Raw genomic sequence first — 15,466 nt, forward strand, 5'->3', positions numbered from 1 at the left:
GAAGCTCATGCCCACCTCCAGGTAGGTCTGTAGACCTCATACGACCTCGTCTGAGGAATGTTTGATTCGCGCTGTCGAAGGCCCATTTCTACAGACGAAGGGTTGATTTTGCAGGATTTAACGAGTAAGAGGTGAACCGCAGCATTTATATCAACTGCTTCGCCAGTATCGGTTCGTTTTAAAGCCCATTTAGCATCTTCTTCGTTGAATCCTAGCTCATACACCATCTTTTGCAGAGCCAAGTCAGCTGGATCTGGGACTACTGGACCCTGACAATTGGAATGATATAGTGCTAGACGACTAGTAGAGGGCATTGGCTGGCGGCCTTGGGAGATTTTCTCCTCTACCGGCGGGAATGTAGGTGACGGGGTTGGTCGTGATGAGAATAATGAAGGAGAAGAGGTGTGTTTTCTTGGGCTTGAGGTAGAAGATGCCGGAATCCGGGGGTTAGGGTGGAGATACGGCGTCCCAGACTCGGAGGAGATAAATTTATTAATGACGACTTCTGAGATTGGAGTTGGTCGCTCGTCACAGTCAGGAATAGCATTGGCAATGCCTAATCCTGTATCGAGAGATACTTTTCTCTTGCGTAGCTCAGCGGCAAATCCGGCCTGTCGTTGGCGACGAGCGCTATTTAGGCTTCCGATGCTCGATTGGCTGCTTCGGTTCGATCTTGAGCTTTGTGGAGATATTCTAATGGAGAGAGAGGATTGATTGGAGGAGGAGAGGGAAATTGGCCTGGAAGGAAGATCTCGGCAAACCCGTGAGACAGCTTCTTTGAAGAACTGGCGGGCGGGTTCGTTCTCTGATTTCATAGGGGCTTCCCAACGGGTCCAACCGAGAGATTTGGCCCGGGCAAACTTCTGCTCTACTGGAGTAGAAGGGGCAAAACTAATAAGAGCAAGGACGACAGAAGGCCCCAATGTTAGGAGGTATCGAGTCCAATTTTCTGTTACCGCTGTTAGCTCCATGATACTTAAGATGAATAGTGGTCTAATGCTTACCGAGCAAGGCTTCCTCCTGTGCAACATCACTGGGAGTTACATCTTTATTGTCAAAGACGCCATATTTGCGTGCTTCCTTGCATTTTCCGTGGAAAACACTGAGCAAGTTGACGAGACAGGTCCAAATTTCGGACATATCGCATAGCTGCTCTGCTGTTAAGCCTCCGTTGTTTCCTTTAGCAAATCCTTGTGGCGGGTCAAGCAAGAGATTGCTAATAAACGGCATAGGGCTAAATATCGATGCTGACGGCTTGGTATCAGACTCAGCGAGGATTCCACCTCTAAGCCAGTCAACCTGAGCTTCAATATCTCCTTCTCTTCCTTTCCCACAACCAAAAAGCGAGCAGAACGTCCACACACGCCAGAAAGCATCATCCATTTCCGCCGAGCGTTGCTCATCCAAGCCTGCCAAGGCACGGGAGGTTTCTACCCGAAGGAAACTCTCACAGTGTACAAGAATCATAGACTTTAGAGCGACCATGGCGTAAAGGTCCCTAGAGTAGTGCTGGAGATAAAGGCGTGGTGTATATTCGGGGATGGGTTCGTCTTTTACGCTCACACCGAGGCGAGAGACACCATCATCATCCCATGGCGGGCTCATTTCACGCAGCTCCCATGCTGGCAGCGACATAAGGGACAGGGTATTTCGGAGTAGGGCAAGCTCGTGTTGTTTGAAAACTTGGTAAAAGGATCGGCTTGATATTGCTAAATTGAACAAGTCATCAAAGTAGCCCACATTTTTGAGAATTTGGAGAATTATGTTATCAGTCAACGGCTTAGGCGCAGACTTGTTAGTTTTGGCAGCGTTATTTTCTTCTCGTGGTGAAGGCTGTGCATCAAGCTCCGCAAAGCCTGCAGGAAGGTCCAGAACCACGTTCAGACCGAAATCTAGCTTTTCTATTGGGCTGCTTTTCTGCATTGGAGGTAGCTTGAGAGGAGGTAAGTCTAAATGTAGCTTCGGTTTCCCTAGCGCACCTCGCTTAGAGAATGTGGAAAGGCGAGTCCATTTGCTCTTCAAGCCAGAGTGTGCACACTTCTGGTTTTTTGTGCGAGAGAGGGGGACCTTTTGCTTTGATGCTATGCTCTCCCGAAGACGATCGAGGCTGCTTCGGGCTAAGTCCATTTTTGGAGACTTGTCGTTCTGGGTTTCAGGGGTAGTGGCCTCTAGCTGGCTCTCGCTGTCGCTGACGGCTTTAAAGGGTGATGGAGAAGGGGATCGTGAGTTTGGCTGCGTTCCTCTAGTGGAAGGAATCGTTAAAAGATGAGCCTCGAGGTCTTCGGCTGCTTTTTCCAAAGAGGGAAACAATGAATTACAATTAGATTGCCGGAATGTATTGTTAAGCATTTCGAAATCACTTTCCTGGGGTCTTTGCGGTAGACAGAGCGCGTTTGGTGAATAGCTAGAACGGGTGGTCTTCTTGGAGCGTTTCACGAGTGACTGTTCTGTTTCCTGCGACTGAGCGGCTACTGTCTCCGGCAGGGGTGGATAAGGGGGGAGGGCCTTCATCTTCGATTCACGTATTGTCAATCTCCTTTTGAGAGTAGTAGCGCCGGGGTTTACCGGACGGAATTCATCATTGGAGATCATAGCGTCTACTGATCCAAGCAGTGAAATGGGTCCATTCACGGTCAGTTTTGGGGAGAGATTCCGTGGTGTTTCTTCACCAGCGCAACTGACTGAGGACCAAGGGTATATTGAAGTACAAGTCGTTGCGGAACAGCACGTAACCGATGTTGGTGACCTGGGGTCAGGCGAGGAATGGTTGTTGCTATCGAGAGTGAGAGGTATCGTCTGCTTTTTTATAAATTTGTTACCGGATAATGGAGGGATGGCCGACGCTCCAACATCAGGGGTATGTTCGCGAGCTGCCCTGTGTGATATGTGCATACAGCTTCCAAACCCAGTTTCTATGGTAGTCACTGTAGCTGGGGACTGGCAAAAGGTGCTGTCGTCATCACACAATCTCTCGTCGACGCTGTCACCCATGGTAGCAGCGTACGATCTAGATGTAAAAGTCACCGGCGAGGCAATATCAGCTTCTCCGTCTTCTTCGTCTTCCAGATCTCTTTGGGGCCCAAAAATTCCTCCAACGTCCTTGAATAGCTCCTGCAAACCTCCTAGAGGGGAATAAGGAGGCAGTGGCGGGACTCTAGGTCTCAAGCTAGTCGCCGTTGAAGGTCTTGCAGCATTGGTAGCCATGGTACTCGATATCTCCTTGCTTCCGCGAATTTTGCTCTGAACCTTGGTCTCGAGCTTTGCAGATATATCTTTGGTCCAGCTTGTGCTGGCTCTTGACTGTCTGTTCTGGAGTTTCTTCATCTTCTTCGCCGATGGCACCAGGTTATCGAGCTTTTCTGACCTCACGATGATCGTCATGGCTGCTGTTATCCCACCTCTAGAGTTCATGCATCATGTCAGTCTTCGGCGCACATCAGGATAGTGACAAAAGGAACAGCTGCAGGCCATCGCTGTCATCCCCTCTTCCTTGGGGCCTCCAGCAGGTCTAAATGAAATCCGACCAGCTCCAGGCCCCATGGTTTCATTGTTTTAAACGCCCCAGGAAATCACTAGCTTCTTCCGCAAACATGGCTCGAGAACATGATAGGAGGAAGATTTCAAAAAAAAGCCACAACAGATGATTCGTTTCTCGACGGGATATCCAGCGAAAATGAGATAAATCAACTTCGATAACAACGGCCAAAACTCCCCACAGACAATGGATATATGCAGAAGAGCGTTGCGCAATCGACTTGAGGCTTTGAAAGCGGAAGAATAAGATGGGGAAGGGGGGAAAAAGCCACCCTTCATTGTCACAGGCCATCCAGAAAGGGAAAATGAATGAGAAAAGCGACGAAAGCTATCAAATAAACTGACCTTGCAGCGAGATGTGTAGATATTTCTCATAACCTTCGTCTTTTCCGGTCCGAGATCACAGAACAACCATGCAAGCTATTGCGACGAAAATGAATAATAGAGCAACACAATAACAGGTTCAATATGGCGAAGGCGGGTTAATCAAAGAAATAGGCGCGCGAATCCGTCGAGTTGGGGCGATGGTCGATCTGTCATTGAGATATAGAACACGGCACACCCGACGAGCGTTAAAGGATGAATAACTGTTGGAAAATTGGGTCCTAAAAAGAAATCCGTTGTTGTTAAGCAGAACTAACTGGCAGTTGAAAGGGTGCTAGACTGTACCTGGCAGGCGATAGATGTGTACATGCTAGTTATCTATATGAATATTGTCACCCTGCAGCCTTTCGTCTTTTTCGATCCTTGGGAAAGGGAGTAGCCGACCACTAAAAAACAACCCACTGGCCCTGGCAAAAAAAAAATGGGACAAGGGCAAGACAAGGGCTGTTTGATTGATATAGATTGGGGTGTTATGTGCCTGCATGCAGCTACAGGGGAGGAGTTGATATAGTAACTATATGTAAGTGCCTGTAGCTAAGAGAGGGCCGGTTGAGTGATAAGCCCACCTCCGCAGAAGAAAACAACTGCGGCATGTCAGCGCTTTGCATATGTTCAAGAACGGGGAAACAGCCCTGATATAAGAATAGGCGATCACAGAACTGCCCGTTTTCAGTCATCGTCGCCCGTATTTTCCAGCGAATCTTACGGGTTGGCCAGATGGTGTGCAGGTTGGCTTCAGAGACAGGTTGGACCAGATGTTCAGAAAAAGCAACTCCAACGCCTCCACTGGGGAGCAGTCGTCGATCAGCCAAAGTGTATTAAGGCCCGTATTGCACGGGAGTAACCACACTAAAAAAAAAAAGTCTTACTTTGTAGTATGTATACTCTGTATGCTGATTGCGAAAGGCTGGTGCTCCAAAACCTCCGCTGGCCTGTGTAAGGATGTGGCTGTATCACTGCCTGATAAGCACTATTATATGCCAGGAGTTCTTTTCGAACTAACCCCCAACGACCCTGGACCCGGCGAATCCTGGAAGAGAACTATTGGATTTTTGACTTAGACCCTGGTAGATGGGCCAAGGATTATTAACGACATCGAATTCTCTTCCATATTCTGTTTGTGTTTGTGATGACAGACAAGAGAAATATGGGACCACCGCGATCAAAGCTCAAAGCTATCGTCTTTGAATACTAACTGCACCGTCTGTGGTGCGGTTACCTTGACGTTGAAAGGAAGCCAGTTGCGATACTTGAGGCTTTGGATGGAAACCAGTAACATCAAAAGGACGCTCTTTAGATACTGGAATAGACGGAGGATTCCTTGGCCATGACTTCTAATAGCGGCGTAATCAATCTTTGCTTTTTTTGTTGAAAGATCATGTATTAATGTTGCAGCCTGTGGCTCGATCTGGGGTTCAAAAGTATCGGTACTTCAAGGTTTTTACACCAAAACCTACATTTCAGCACCCGCACCCTTATAAATCTCGATAATTATACTATAACTACCATTTTTTCTTAGTATATTAGGCTCTTCTCATAAGCAACCGTCTGCCATCTTCGGGCAGATATCAGACCCAAACTAAACACCCTACCAAGCTGACTTCCATGGAATAATAATGATATACTTGGCTATATCACGTGATGTATAACGTCACATGTTTTCTTCTTTCGTCACTTACGCATTTAACGATCTATAGATAGAAAACATGACTTCCAGGCATCATCATTAATGCTGCTTCATGGTGATAAACTACGGGATAGATATTCTGTCTTCGCTTTAGTTCTGGATAATGACCGCTGGCTAGGCACGTCCAGCTCATCCGGTTAGCCCTCCACAGCACGATGGCTACGAATGCCACCCCGCCAGCGTCGCCTCCGTCTCCGGCAGGATCGTTCTACAATGTCAGAGACGATGAGGAAGGGGATTATAATGCAGTAACTTATACAAGCTCGGGAAAAGGTGTGAGGCTGCTTTACTCTAAAAGCAAGGTGCGTCTTGTGTGCCTGTCTAATAGGCGGAGTAACATGTCTAGCTGACCGGTTGGCACAGGTCTATGTCCATCCGACTGCCTCTTCAAAGGACAATATACCCGGCTTTATTGCATTAGTTCAACAGAACGCCGCCTCCTCTGCTCCTCGCGAGAGTTCTCACTCTTCCTCCCCATCCTCAGAAGATAAAACCGTTGATCCGTCATCACTCCTACTGTCATGGGTTCCCGAGTCATCCTTGGGAGATGAACGCAATGTCTATGTCAAAGTAGATTTATCAGACGGCAACTCACCTCCACGGACATCTTACCTTGTTCCTCCACTACCCACGACCGATAGCAATGCCGGTCCTATCGGGTCATACGCATTCGCCATCCCGTTATCCCAGATATACTCGCTCTTAGTTCGGCCACCCAGTCTAGGATGGTGGTTTGGTAGTGTCGTTATCAACACAAAGGCTGGAGATAGTTTTCCTGCGCTGTTCTTCCACGACAGCGAATGCGAGTCTACCATATTACAAAAGAAGAAGAGAACAAAGGAAAACTTTGACCCGTTCGCCGATGATGGAAGTATGTTCTGGGGAGGTGATGAAGTACTCCGATGGTTGCGGAGATATGTTGATGTCCATCGCTCCGGAGAGGACCCAAGTGCCTATCTGATCAACCCGACTGAAGAAGATAAGACAGCATTCGGACAGGCCAAGGGTAAAATAGAAAAACCAGGCGGCCAGCCGAGTTCTAGTAAAGCCCCGAAAGACGCGACAATGGACCCCTTTACAAAGGCCCTCAAAGAAACAAGGTGGATGGTCCTCGAACAGTTTAGCAAAATCACAACATTTACTCGCAGAACCGCTCAGGATATTGCAGATAACCCTCGAGTGCCTCCGCAAGTTAGACGTCTTATGAGGAATCCCGAAGTGCAAACACTACAAGACGAATTTGACAGCGCTAGACTGTACCTTGCCCGCTGGGCGATGGGTATTGCAGAACAGAGCGAACGGGAGCGCAACCAGCGAATATGGACAGCAAACGACGTATTAGCTATGGAAAACAGTTCCGTCGGTGAATTTGAAATTCTTGATATGGAAGCCGCCCAGATGAGCATCAGTGATAAACGTAAACCAGTCACTCTGGAGGAGTGGAATGGGTGGTTTCATGGGACGACTGGGAGATTACAGGTTACTGTTGGTGAGGCCAAGGAGCGGATTTTCCATGGTGGCCTGGAACCGAATGATGGTGTCCGAAAGGAGGCATGGCTCTTCCTCCTGGGGTTCTATGCCTGGGATAGTAGCGAGGATGAGCGACGAGCCGTCATGAATTCAAGAAGAGATGAATACATTCGCTTGAAGGGGGCTTGGTGGGAGCGTATGATTGACGGAGCATCCACTCCAAAAGAGCAGGAATGGTTCAGAGAGCAGAAAAATCGAATAGGTAGGGTGCCTCCCCTAATGGCCTGCTTTGTCCATAATTTTACCGGCGTTCCTTAGATGACTAACTACAAACCATCCCTTGGTATTCTAAATGCAGAGAAAGACGTTCATCGGACAGATCGGAATATTCCCCTTTTTGCCGGGGAGGACACACCTCATCCAGACCCAGACTCACCGTTTGCAGAGACGGGGACAAATGTGCACCTGGAACAGATGAAGGATATGTTACTCACGTATAACGAGTATAACACAGATCTCGGATATGTACAGGGTATGAGTGACCTTCTAAGTCCAATATATGCCGTGATGCAAGACGACGCAGTGGCATTCTGGGGATTCGTTGGATTCATGGACAGAATGGTGAGCATACAAGTGTCTGTCAAAATTATTATAAAGTGCAGCCTATTAAGAAACACAAATTAGGAACGGAACTTCCTCCGCGACCAATCTGGAATGCGTCAGCAGCTATTAACTCTCGACCAACTCCTTCAACTGATGGATCCAAAGCTATATCTCCACCTACAAAAGGCAGAAAGTACCAACTTTTTCTTCTTCTTCCGCATGCTTCTAGTCTGGTTCAAACGAGAATTCGAATGGGTCGACTGTCTTAGGCTCTGGGAAGCTCTATGGACCGACTATCTATCTAGCAGTTTCCACATCTTCGTTGCTTTGGCCATTCTGGAGAAACACCGCGACGTGATCATGGCGCACCTGCATCACTTCGATGAGGTCCTGAAATACGGTATGCCTAACATCACTAATTGCTTAAGAAAACGATCGGCTCAAGATCTAACCTACCTATAGTCAATGAACTCTCAAATACAATCGACTTGATACCGACTTTGAGCCGGGCGGAGGCCCTATTCCACCGTTTTGAGAAGAAGGTTGAAGCCATTGATAAGAAGTATAACTTCCCGCAAGCACCTGTGCGGCAACGAACAACACGCCCAGCATCTCAGCCAAGCAGTTCTTCTTCACCCCCTGCGGACAATTCTGCCACAGCCACTGGAGCTAGCCCATCAGCTACCGGAGGAGCTAAAGCTACCAACAAGGCCAGCTCTAAACCTGAACCTGAGACCAACCAGATAATTACTCCTCAACTTCGCAAACTACTCAGCCGGGAGGTAGAAGTTATGGATCCTAAAGAGGTTCGGGAACATACACGCCTTGGGACGAAGTAATCAAATTCAATGCATGCATGGGGAGTTGCCCCCTTTCGCTGGCGTTTACCCCCTTTTCGGATGGGGCTTTTTGACGAATTTCCTTGATGTAACGTCTTTAGTCGATTTATTCCACTTAATAGTAGTATATGCAACGATAGGGACTTGGGCATATTATCTAACATTTATTCAAGCATTACGTCTCGTTCTATCAATAAGTTCCTCCGGTACTGGCATTTGGATTTCCTGGGTTACTGATTAATTATATTTCCTACCATGGGCGATGAATGCACACATCTTTCTCTATAACGTGTCTATGCTACGCGCCGCACAAATCTAGGTTGGGATATAATGTCATGATTCGGAGAAGAAAAAGACTAATGTTTATAATTCGAGACAATAGGGGTATATGCTTAGAAGAATATTGGGATGCGAGAGACATTTAACCAATACTTACAGAAATGAACCGCTAGAAGCAGAGATGTTGAAATAACATAAAACCAATGGTAACCAAGACAGTAACGAAAAAACAAATAAAAAAAAAAGGTGAAAAAAGCCGAGGCAAAAGAGCGTGGTGCGGCAGATTAAAAGAGAGTAGTCGTAGCGTTAGAGAGAGGGGGAGATAGAAATAAAAAGTAGGAAATGGATATCTTGAAGAACGCCGGTCCCAAATATCAAATATCGCACAACATGCAACCCAAGTAAATCAGAAATTGAAACCGAACAAGGAAAATGGATATAAAGAATGGATGGGTGTTCGACGTTGATAAGAGAAAAGAAAAGGAGCTTGTACGAGACTACTCCTTTTCTTTTCCAAGTCGACGTAAAAAGACTCGTTTGTTAAGTGATACGCCTCCCATATCACTTGCACTTCGGAGTTTATTCTCACTCCGGACTTTGTTCATTCCAATATTATTAGTAGGGCTCTGCTCATTGAGAGTGCCGCTCGGCATACGCCTGAGAACACCAGAGCTGCTTCGCATAGCGGTCATAGATCGCTGTGCCCTGAGAGTGGACGAGCTTCTTCTCGCCTGGCCCATGACATCTTCGACCCAGGCTTCACTCTCTGGGCTAATGGTATGTTTTTTAGATCGTGGTTTGGGACCGGCCAGTCCGAGTGGTGTTGAATGGCCGGCACCAGTGACAGTGGAAAAGGAACGATGGGATGGCGTGGTGGTGTGGAACGAATTCTCTCCCGCGGCTGATGTCATGCTCATGGAGGTGCTGGAGGATAATGATGGACGTCTTTGTGGGGATCGAATAGAAGAGTTACCGGGACTAACACCCTCTTCGGAGAGCCTTTGAATATTAGCAGCAGTCAGGTTTGGTAGTAGGTCTGCACCAGAGCCGGTTGCACGTCTCGCTTTACGGACTGCTAGTGAGGACACAGGGCGTATATCCATAGCGGAACCAGGCCGTGAGGGAGGTATGGGAGTTGTTCGGCCATTTGTAGGATTGGGAGTAGAAGGCCGAGGATACTTGCTAACAACTGGAATACCCTGCACTTCAAATTTTCCGTCTATTATTCCCCGGCGTCCGTGGTGCATGGCATACTCGCGAAGATATTCTCCTAGATCCGCCCAGCCGCCACCAACGCGTACCATTACCCTCTCACCAGTCTCTCCAACTAACCGGACAAACAGTTTCACTGGGGCTGCTTTTCCGCCCCTATGAAGATGGTAGAGCCGTACTTCGTCCGGACCAGGATTATTGCGGCGTTTGGAACGCCCGAATGCTGGGGTCAGGGTAAGGGATGGTGTGGGCGTGCTAGAACGGGATGGTGTCGGAGAAGAAGAGCGCGTGCGGCTGGAATTTTTGGGGACCTGTAAATTTTCCTGTACTAGGGGTTCGCCTGAGTCTTCGCTAACAGTAGATTTAAGGCGGATTTTGGTAGGAATAGTGCCCAGTATGGAATGTATTCTGTCGTCTAATTCATCGTGGGGGATTTTAACAGGCGTTTTGGTACCTGGGTGAAATCTTGGTTTGAGCGGAGGAGATATACGTTCAAGAGAGTCGCCATCTGCATATGTACTCTCTGTTCCTGGAGATGCAGATCGAACGAGTGGGCTCAGCCTGGAGGGGAATTTGATGGGTTTAAGAGGAGTGGATGAAAAATTAGTGTCAGGAGAGCCCGTAGATAATGATGATTTCTCAAGGTATAACAGTTCAGAACTTGCACTGCGCTGTATATGTGAGGGTCGCATATAATTCGACAGCCGGCCAAGGCTGAGCTTCTCCTGTAAACGAGGGGAGGAAGAAATGCTGGCCGATGAGACCGATCTCCGTAGATCAGATTTTGCTGATGTGCTAGGGGTTAAACTTCTACGTCTATCAAAGGTTGAATCTCTAAGCTACGGAGAAGTGAGTATACGGAAATTCACGGCGAAGGGGCACTTAGACGTACCTGTCCCTTTGGTGATAGGTCAATGGATTCGATAGATGCTGTGCTGATTCGGGACTGGTCATTCGAGTGGTAGATAGAGTCCTGGCCATACAACGAGCTGGCTTCATCATTGATATAACGAGCCAATGGTAAACTCATAGTTCGCCCAAACAGCCGAAGAGAAGGTGGTGTCTGAAGGTCAGGGGATGAGGATGCACTGCTGGTAATACGAGACGAGGAGTGCTTCGTTGCTTCTGGGGTATGGTGGATTACCGAACCGCTGGAGCTGAAACTGGGGGATACTTGGGCCGGAGTTGCTGGAGATTGTAAAGGCTGAACAAAGTTTGCATCTGCATCGTCCTTGGCGACAAAAAATGAAGCACTAGACGAGTCGACTGAAGCAGTAAAGTCGTTCTGCTTAATCGTGGCGTCTGATCCTGATGGTATCAATTGAAGTCTAGAAGGAACATTGTTTTCGCGTTTACTCGACCTTTTTCTTAGACCAGGCAACGACGTAATGGGGGCTGGTGATGTATCAGGAGACCTGTCTCCATAGCTGGTCGATTTTGGGCTTGCCATGTCATTGTGCCTACGGGATCTAGGTCTGGTAACAATGTCAGCGTCTTCTTCGCTATAAGCACCATCGTATAAGGCTGGATGGGAGGCTCGCTTTGATTCAAAGCTAAGGTTATCATAATCTTTTAAGTTTCCGACAACTGTAGCATTGGTATCATTTGGTATTAAACTGGAAGTGTTTCCAAATCTCTGGTTAGGATCGTGGGCTGGAGATGGTGAATCTGCGGTATCTACGTTTGAAGAGGTCTGAGTGGTAGAAAGGGCGGCTGTTTGTAATTCGGTTGTTTCATTAGCCTTGGTAGCAGATGGTGTCTGTGGAGTGTGAGAGATAGACTCGGGCTTGGAAGATGTGTCTGGACGGAGGGTATGACGTTCTGCTGTTGTGTCCTGAGAGGTATCGATGGAGGTATCCTCTTGTATACTCTTCAACTGATCCCGCGCGGGTTCCTTGGAAGCTTTCCGTGACATGTAATCGTCGAGTTCACGTTGATATAGACATCTCAGCTCATTTTGTACTGCTTTCCTTTCCGCCTCAAACGCCCAGGTAGCAAACCTCGATTCGATAGCCTCCATCTCATCGATCCAGCTATCTGGTAGGGAATCTTCTCTACCCTCAAGGATATCAAGCATACCATCTATACGACTACCGAGTGATGAGACCATGCCTTGCAACTCTCTCCAGCTTGATCTGAAAGACTCTCTGGAGAAGAGGGGGTCATCAAGTTCAGGAAGTAGGCCGTTTTGCAGCCGGCTAAGCGCATTGTCAATAGCCCGTTTTGTTTCCCGAAGCCCCGTGAGCAGCCCGGGAACCTGACTGAGAACGAGCAACCGAGAGTGCCAGTTGTTCAACAGATAATTTAATTTGGATAGCACCGGGAGGGCTCGTAGTATTGTAGCCGTTATCACTGCGGTAAAGTCACTCATTCTCAGATAGGTAGCTAGACGTGAGTTTGTAGACATGGTGCTGGCAGAAGATGGTGGACGAGATCGTGAAGGAATATGAGCTGTGAGAACATGCTCCTTCAGTTCCTCGACGTCTAGAGCGTCCATGCCATCTTTTATTCCCTTAATCCGTTCTTTATATAGCTTCAGGATGCTCGCAGGTAGGCTTCCATAGTATACTTCATTATCAGTCTCTGGGGATAACGCGGAAATTCCAGCACGGTCTTCTTCCCTGGCGGAGCTGTCAGCGAACTCTTGGGGCGGAAGAAAGCCGTTTCTTCTATCTGAGCTGTTGTCGTCCGGCCAGAGCCAGGAGAGGACCTCAGTATGCCATTCGTTCAGCTTCTGGGCGGCTACGGCAGCTCTGATGCCGAATGCGCGATCCACGGTTGAGACGTCAGATATGCTTTTGGCCAAAAGGCTATGCGGAGTGTTTTTAGGTATCGAGAGAGCATCTGTGTCAGAGAGAACTTGCAGCGTCGTCTCTGGAGAGAGGTCGGAGAGGAGAGGATCGAGCTGATGGGAGAGGAATTGGGCCCTTCGTTCAGGGGATCGTGAAGGTGAGCGTGAAGGGCGTGAGTGACGTGGAGGGAGGCGGACTGCCGGATCCAGAGACTGGAACGGGGATCTCGCCATGATATATATTCGTCTTGGGGGCAGCCGGGTCTCGAGATATTGAAAGACGCTCAGCTCTCTCTTTGCTTCTTTAGACGGCGCCTGGACTGGTAGAGATGGAGGATGGAGAAGTCGACATGGCTAGGAGAACGAGTTGAACCAACGCCAGCAACGAGCAAACAGTGACAGTCTATGATCATATCAGATATAATCTTCGTCTTCTTATTCTATTTCAGATTGAGATTCAGATAGCAAAGAGAAACGGTTGCTGGTGATCTGCTGTTGCAGTAGAAGATGCTGGAGGTCTGTCGAGCATTTCCCTTCCCTCTCTCGTTTCCCCCCAGTGGTGCAAAGTGGAACAAATCCTGCAAGGTGAATGAGCTGTTGAGTAAGAAAAATCTGCAGTCAAGCCATATGAATGGTCATTCGTAGATTCTTTTTTGTTTTTTTCTTCTTCTCTTGTAGATGAAGAAAAGCTGAAGGTCGAAGATGTTTTATTCTTATTTTTTTTTTCTTTTGGTGGCTTCAACTTCGTATAAAAGAAAAAGCCACAACTTCAACTTCTTCGACTTCTTCGGCTTGGTTAAATAACTAATTCGACTCATAACTACGATATCTTCCTTGAAAACTACCTGAGACAAGCATCTGGTCTTCTTTTGCAACCAGCCTTTGTCCTGGAACTAGCTGGGCCAGTTTGATACTCCTTGTTTCACACGCGTGGTTGGCTGCATCGCAAGGACTAAAGATACCAGAAAACTATTGACGAAGGGGAAAAGCGCTGCTACACATGCGTACATAGTATAATTCCTGTTGCTCAAAACGAGGATTGAATGATGAAGCGTGTAGGATGCGTTTCAAGAGCCAGCTCACGAACGTAGCGACGTTCTCTAGTCAGTTATTCTCTACTATCAATATCCTTCTACGCTTCCATGAACTATTTAACTAATGACCCTTGCTAGAATTTACGGCTTCTCTATCGTCACTTGGCAAGATCTGTTGGGTGAGGCTGGAAGATGAAGTCGTTCGCTTCTCCATAGTGCCAGACCAGGGGACGCAGGTCTGGGCCCAGCTACCAATTGTATGTATAAGACGACAAGAAGGAGAAGAAGACAAAGGAACAAAGCTAAGAGAAGAGTAGCACACTGTCTTCGATTCATACTCTTTTTCTTCTGTCGCAAAAGTCATAAATCTAGAAGTGCCAATAGGTGCGCTGCATCGTGCGCTAAAGTCAGCCACTGGCGCTACCTCTGCACAACTACGATTGACCAAAAAGGGGAATCAGCCCTTGCTCGCCTTGACGGTGGTAACCTCGTCATGGGCGTCTGGGAAGGGCACGTCGTCCGCAGACGAGGTGGGGAGAGGAAGTCACACACACTCTCTTGAAAACGGTGCCTCCTTGACCGGAATACCCGCCGCAGAACTCCTGCAAGATGGCCCCAGAGAACGTGAAACGATCGTCACACAAGAGATACCCATTCGCGTTCTTCATCCCTCCACGGTCGAAGGACTGCACGAACCACGTTGTCGTGATCCAGACGTGCATATAATTCTCCCCAGTCTCATCCAGCTGAAAAGCATATCAGAGCGTTTCACAAAGCTCGCCACCGACGCTACTTCCAGCAAAACCGGGAATGTCAATGCTGGTGGCAACAGCAATGGGTCTGCTCTAGCGGGAAGTCATAGTAGCGGGCCCAAGTTGGAACTTAGCGCAAACATGCACGGTTCATTAAAATTGGCCATTGCTACTGATGCACTCCGCATCTCCAGTGTATGGACTGGCCTGGTCAATCCTCCCCTTGATCAGGCGCACATGTCCCAGCGCGAGATTGCTCAGCTTCCTAGCGAGAGGATGAGGGCTCGAGGTGCGGACGGCGAGGAAGGGTGGGCTAAAGTCAGGATTGATGGTAAAGACTGGGGTCGTGTATTGAGTGTCGGCAGATTGAGCCCCAAAGTCGTTGCCTGTGAGTATATATTCTTTTCTTCACTGCCGTATATACTGATCTATACTGACCCTCGCTTGCTGACTGGGCCCGTAGGCTTCATCGATGAGACTGCCCTGATCCTATATGTTTATCTCCCGGGGGGTATCGGAGGAGAAGACTCGTGCCTAACGTACTATATCAACTCATACGCCAGTTAGTGGTGATGCTTTGCCAAAAAAATTGACATGAGCGGGACGGATTAATAATATATTAAGAATAATAATGATATAAAATACATGCTTAGCCAGGGAAGACCAGAAAACGATACATGCAAGAATGAAGAAGTAGCCGCAACGAAGATTTTATAGCTGCTCAAGAAAGATGTGTAATTAAAAGGGGGTATTGTGAGAAAGGGAGAACCTGTTTCTGGGGTCAAGTCAAAAACAGTAAAAGAAGAGGTAACAATCAAAAACGCAGAATAACGAAAATTGACGACACCAGGTCGATGCTATAAAAGGGGCTTGAGGAATAT

The 15,466-nt window shown here is 47.9% G+C and overlaps 4 protein-coding genes across 4 annotated transcripts; 2 read left to right on the forward strand and 2 right to left on the reverse strand.

The window, feature by feature from the left end:
* Positions 1-5: 5 nt before the first annotated feature.
* Positions 6-3,381, reverse strand: MCYG_03116 (F-box domain-containing protein; the record flags this gene model as incomplete). Its single annotated transcript, XM_002847564.1, has 2 exons — positions 6-949; positions 1,005-3,381. 2 exons carry the CDS (start codon positions 3,379-3,381, stop codon positions 6-8), a joined length of 3,321 nt encoding a protein of 1,106 aa, XP_002847610.1.
* A 2,379-nt stretch (positions 3,382-5,760) lies between these two features.
* MCYG_03117 (GTPase-activating protein GYP7) lies at positions 5,761-8,517 on the forward strand (the record flags this gene model as incomplete). Its single annotated transcript, XM_002847565.1, has 5 exons — positions 5,761-5,907; positions 5,969-7,337; positions 7,455-7,696; positions 7,760-8,078; positions 8,141-8,517. 5 exons carry the CDS (start codon positions 5,761-5,763, stop codon positions 8,515-8,517), a joined length of 2,454 nt encoding a protein of 817 aa, XP_002847611.1.
* Positions 8,518-9,293: 776 nt separating this feature from the next.
* On the reverse strand, positions 9,294-13,033 carry MCYG_03118 (GAS2 domain-containing protein; the record flags this gene model as incomplete). Its single annotated transcript, XM_002847566.1, has 2 exons — positions 9,294-10,847; positions 10,901-13,033. 2 exons carry the CDS (start codon positions 13,031-13,033, stop codon positions 9,294-9,296), a joined length of 3,687 nt encoding a protein of 1,228 aa, XP_002847612.1.
* An 826-nt stretch (positions 13,034-13,859) lies between these two features.
* On the forward strand, positions 13,860-15,282 carry MCYG_03119 (NUV101; the record flags this gene model as incomplete). Its single annotated transcript, XM_002847567.1, has 5 exons — positions 13,860-13,902; positions 13,972-14,090; positions 14,241-14,973; positions 15,049-15,147; positions 15,239-15,282. The coding sequence occupies 5 exons, from the start codon at positions 13,860-13,862 to the stop codon at positions 15,280-15,282; spliced, it is 1,038 nt and encodes a 345-aa protein (XP_002847613.1).
* Between the last annotated feature and the right edge of the window lie 184 nt (positions 15,283-15,466).

This window comes from Microsporum canis, genomic scaffold (assembly GCF_000151145.1).
Source record: "Microsporum canis CBS 113480 supercont1.3 genomic scaffold, whole genome shotgun sequence".
Lineage (NCBI taxonomy): Eukaryota > Fungi > Ascomycota > Eurotiomycetes > Onygenales > Arthrodermataceae > Microsporum > Microsporum canis.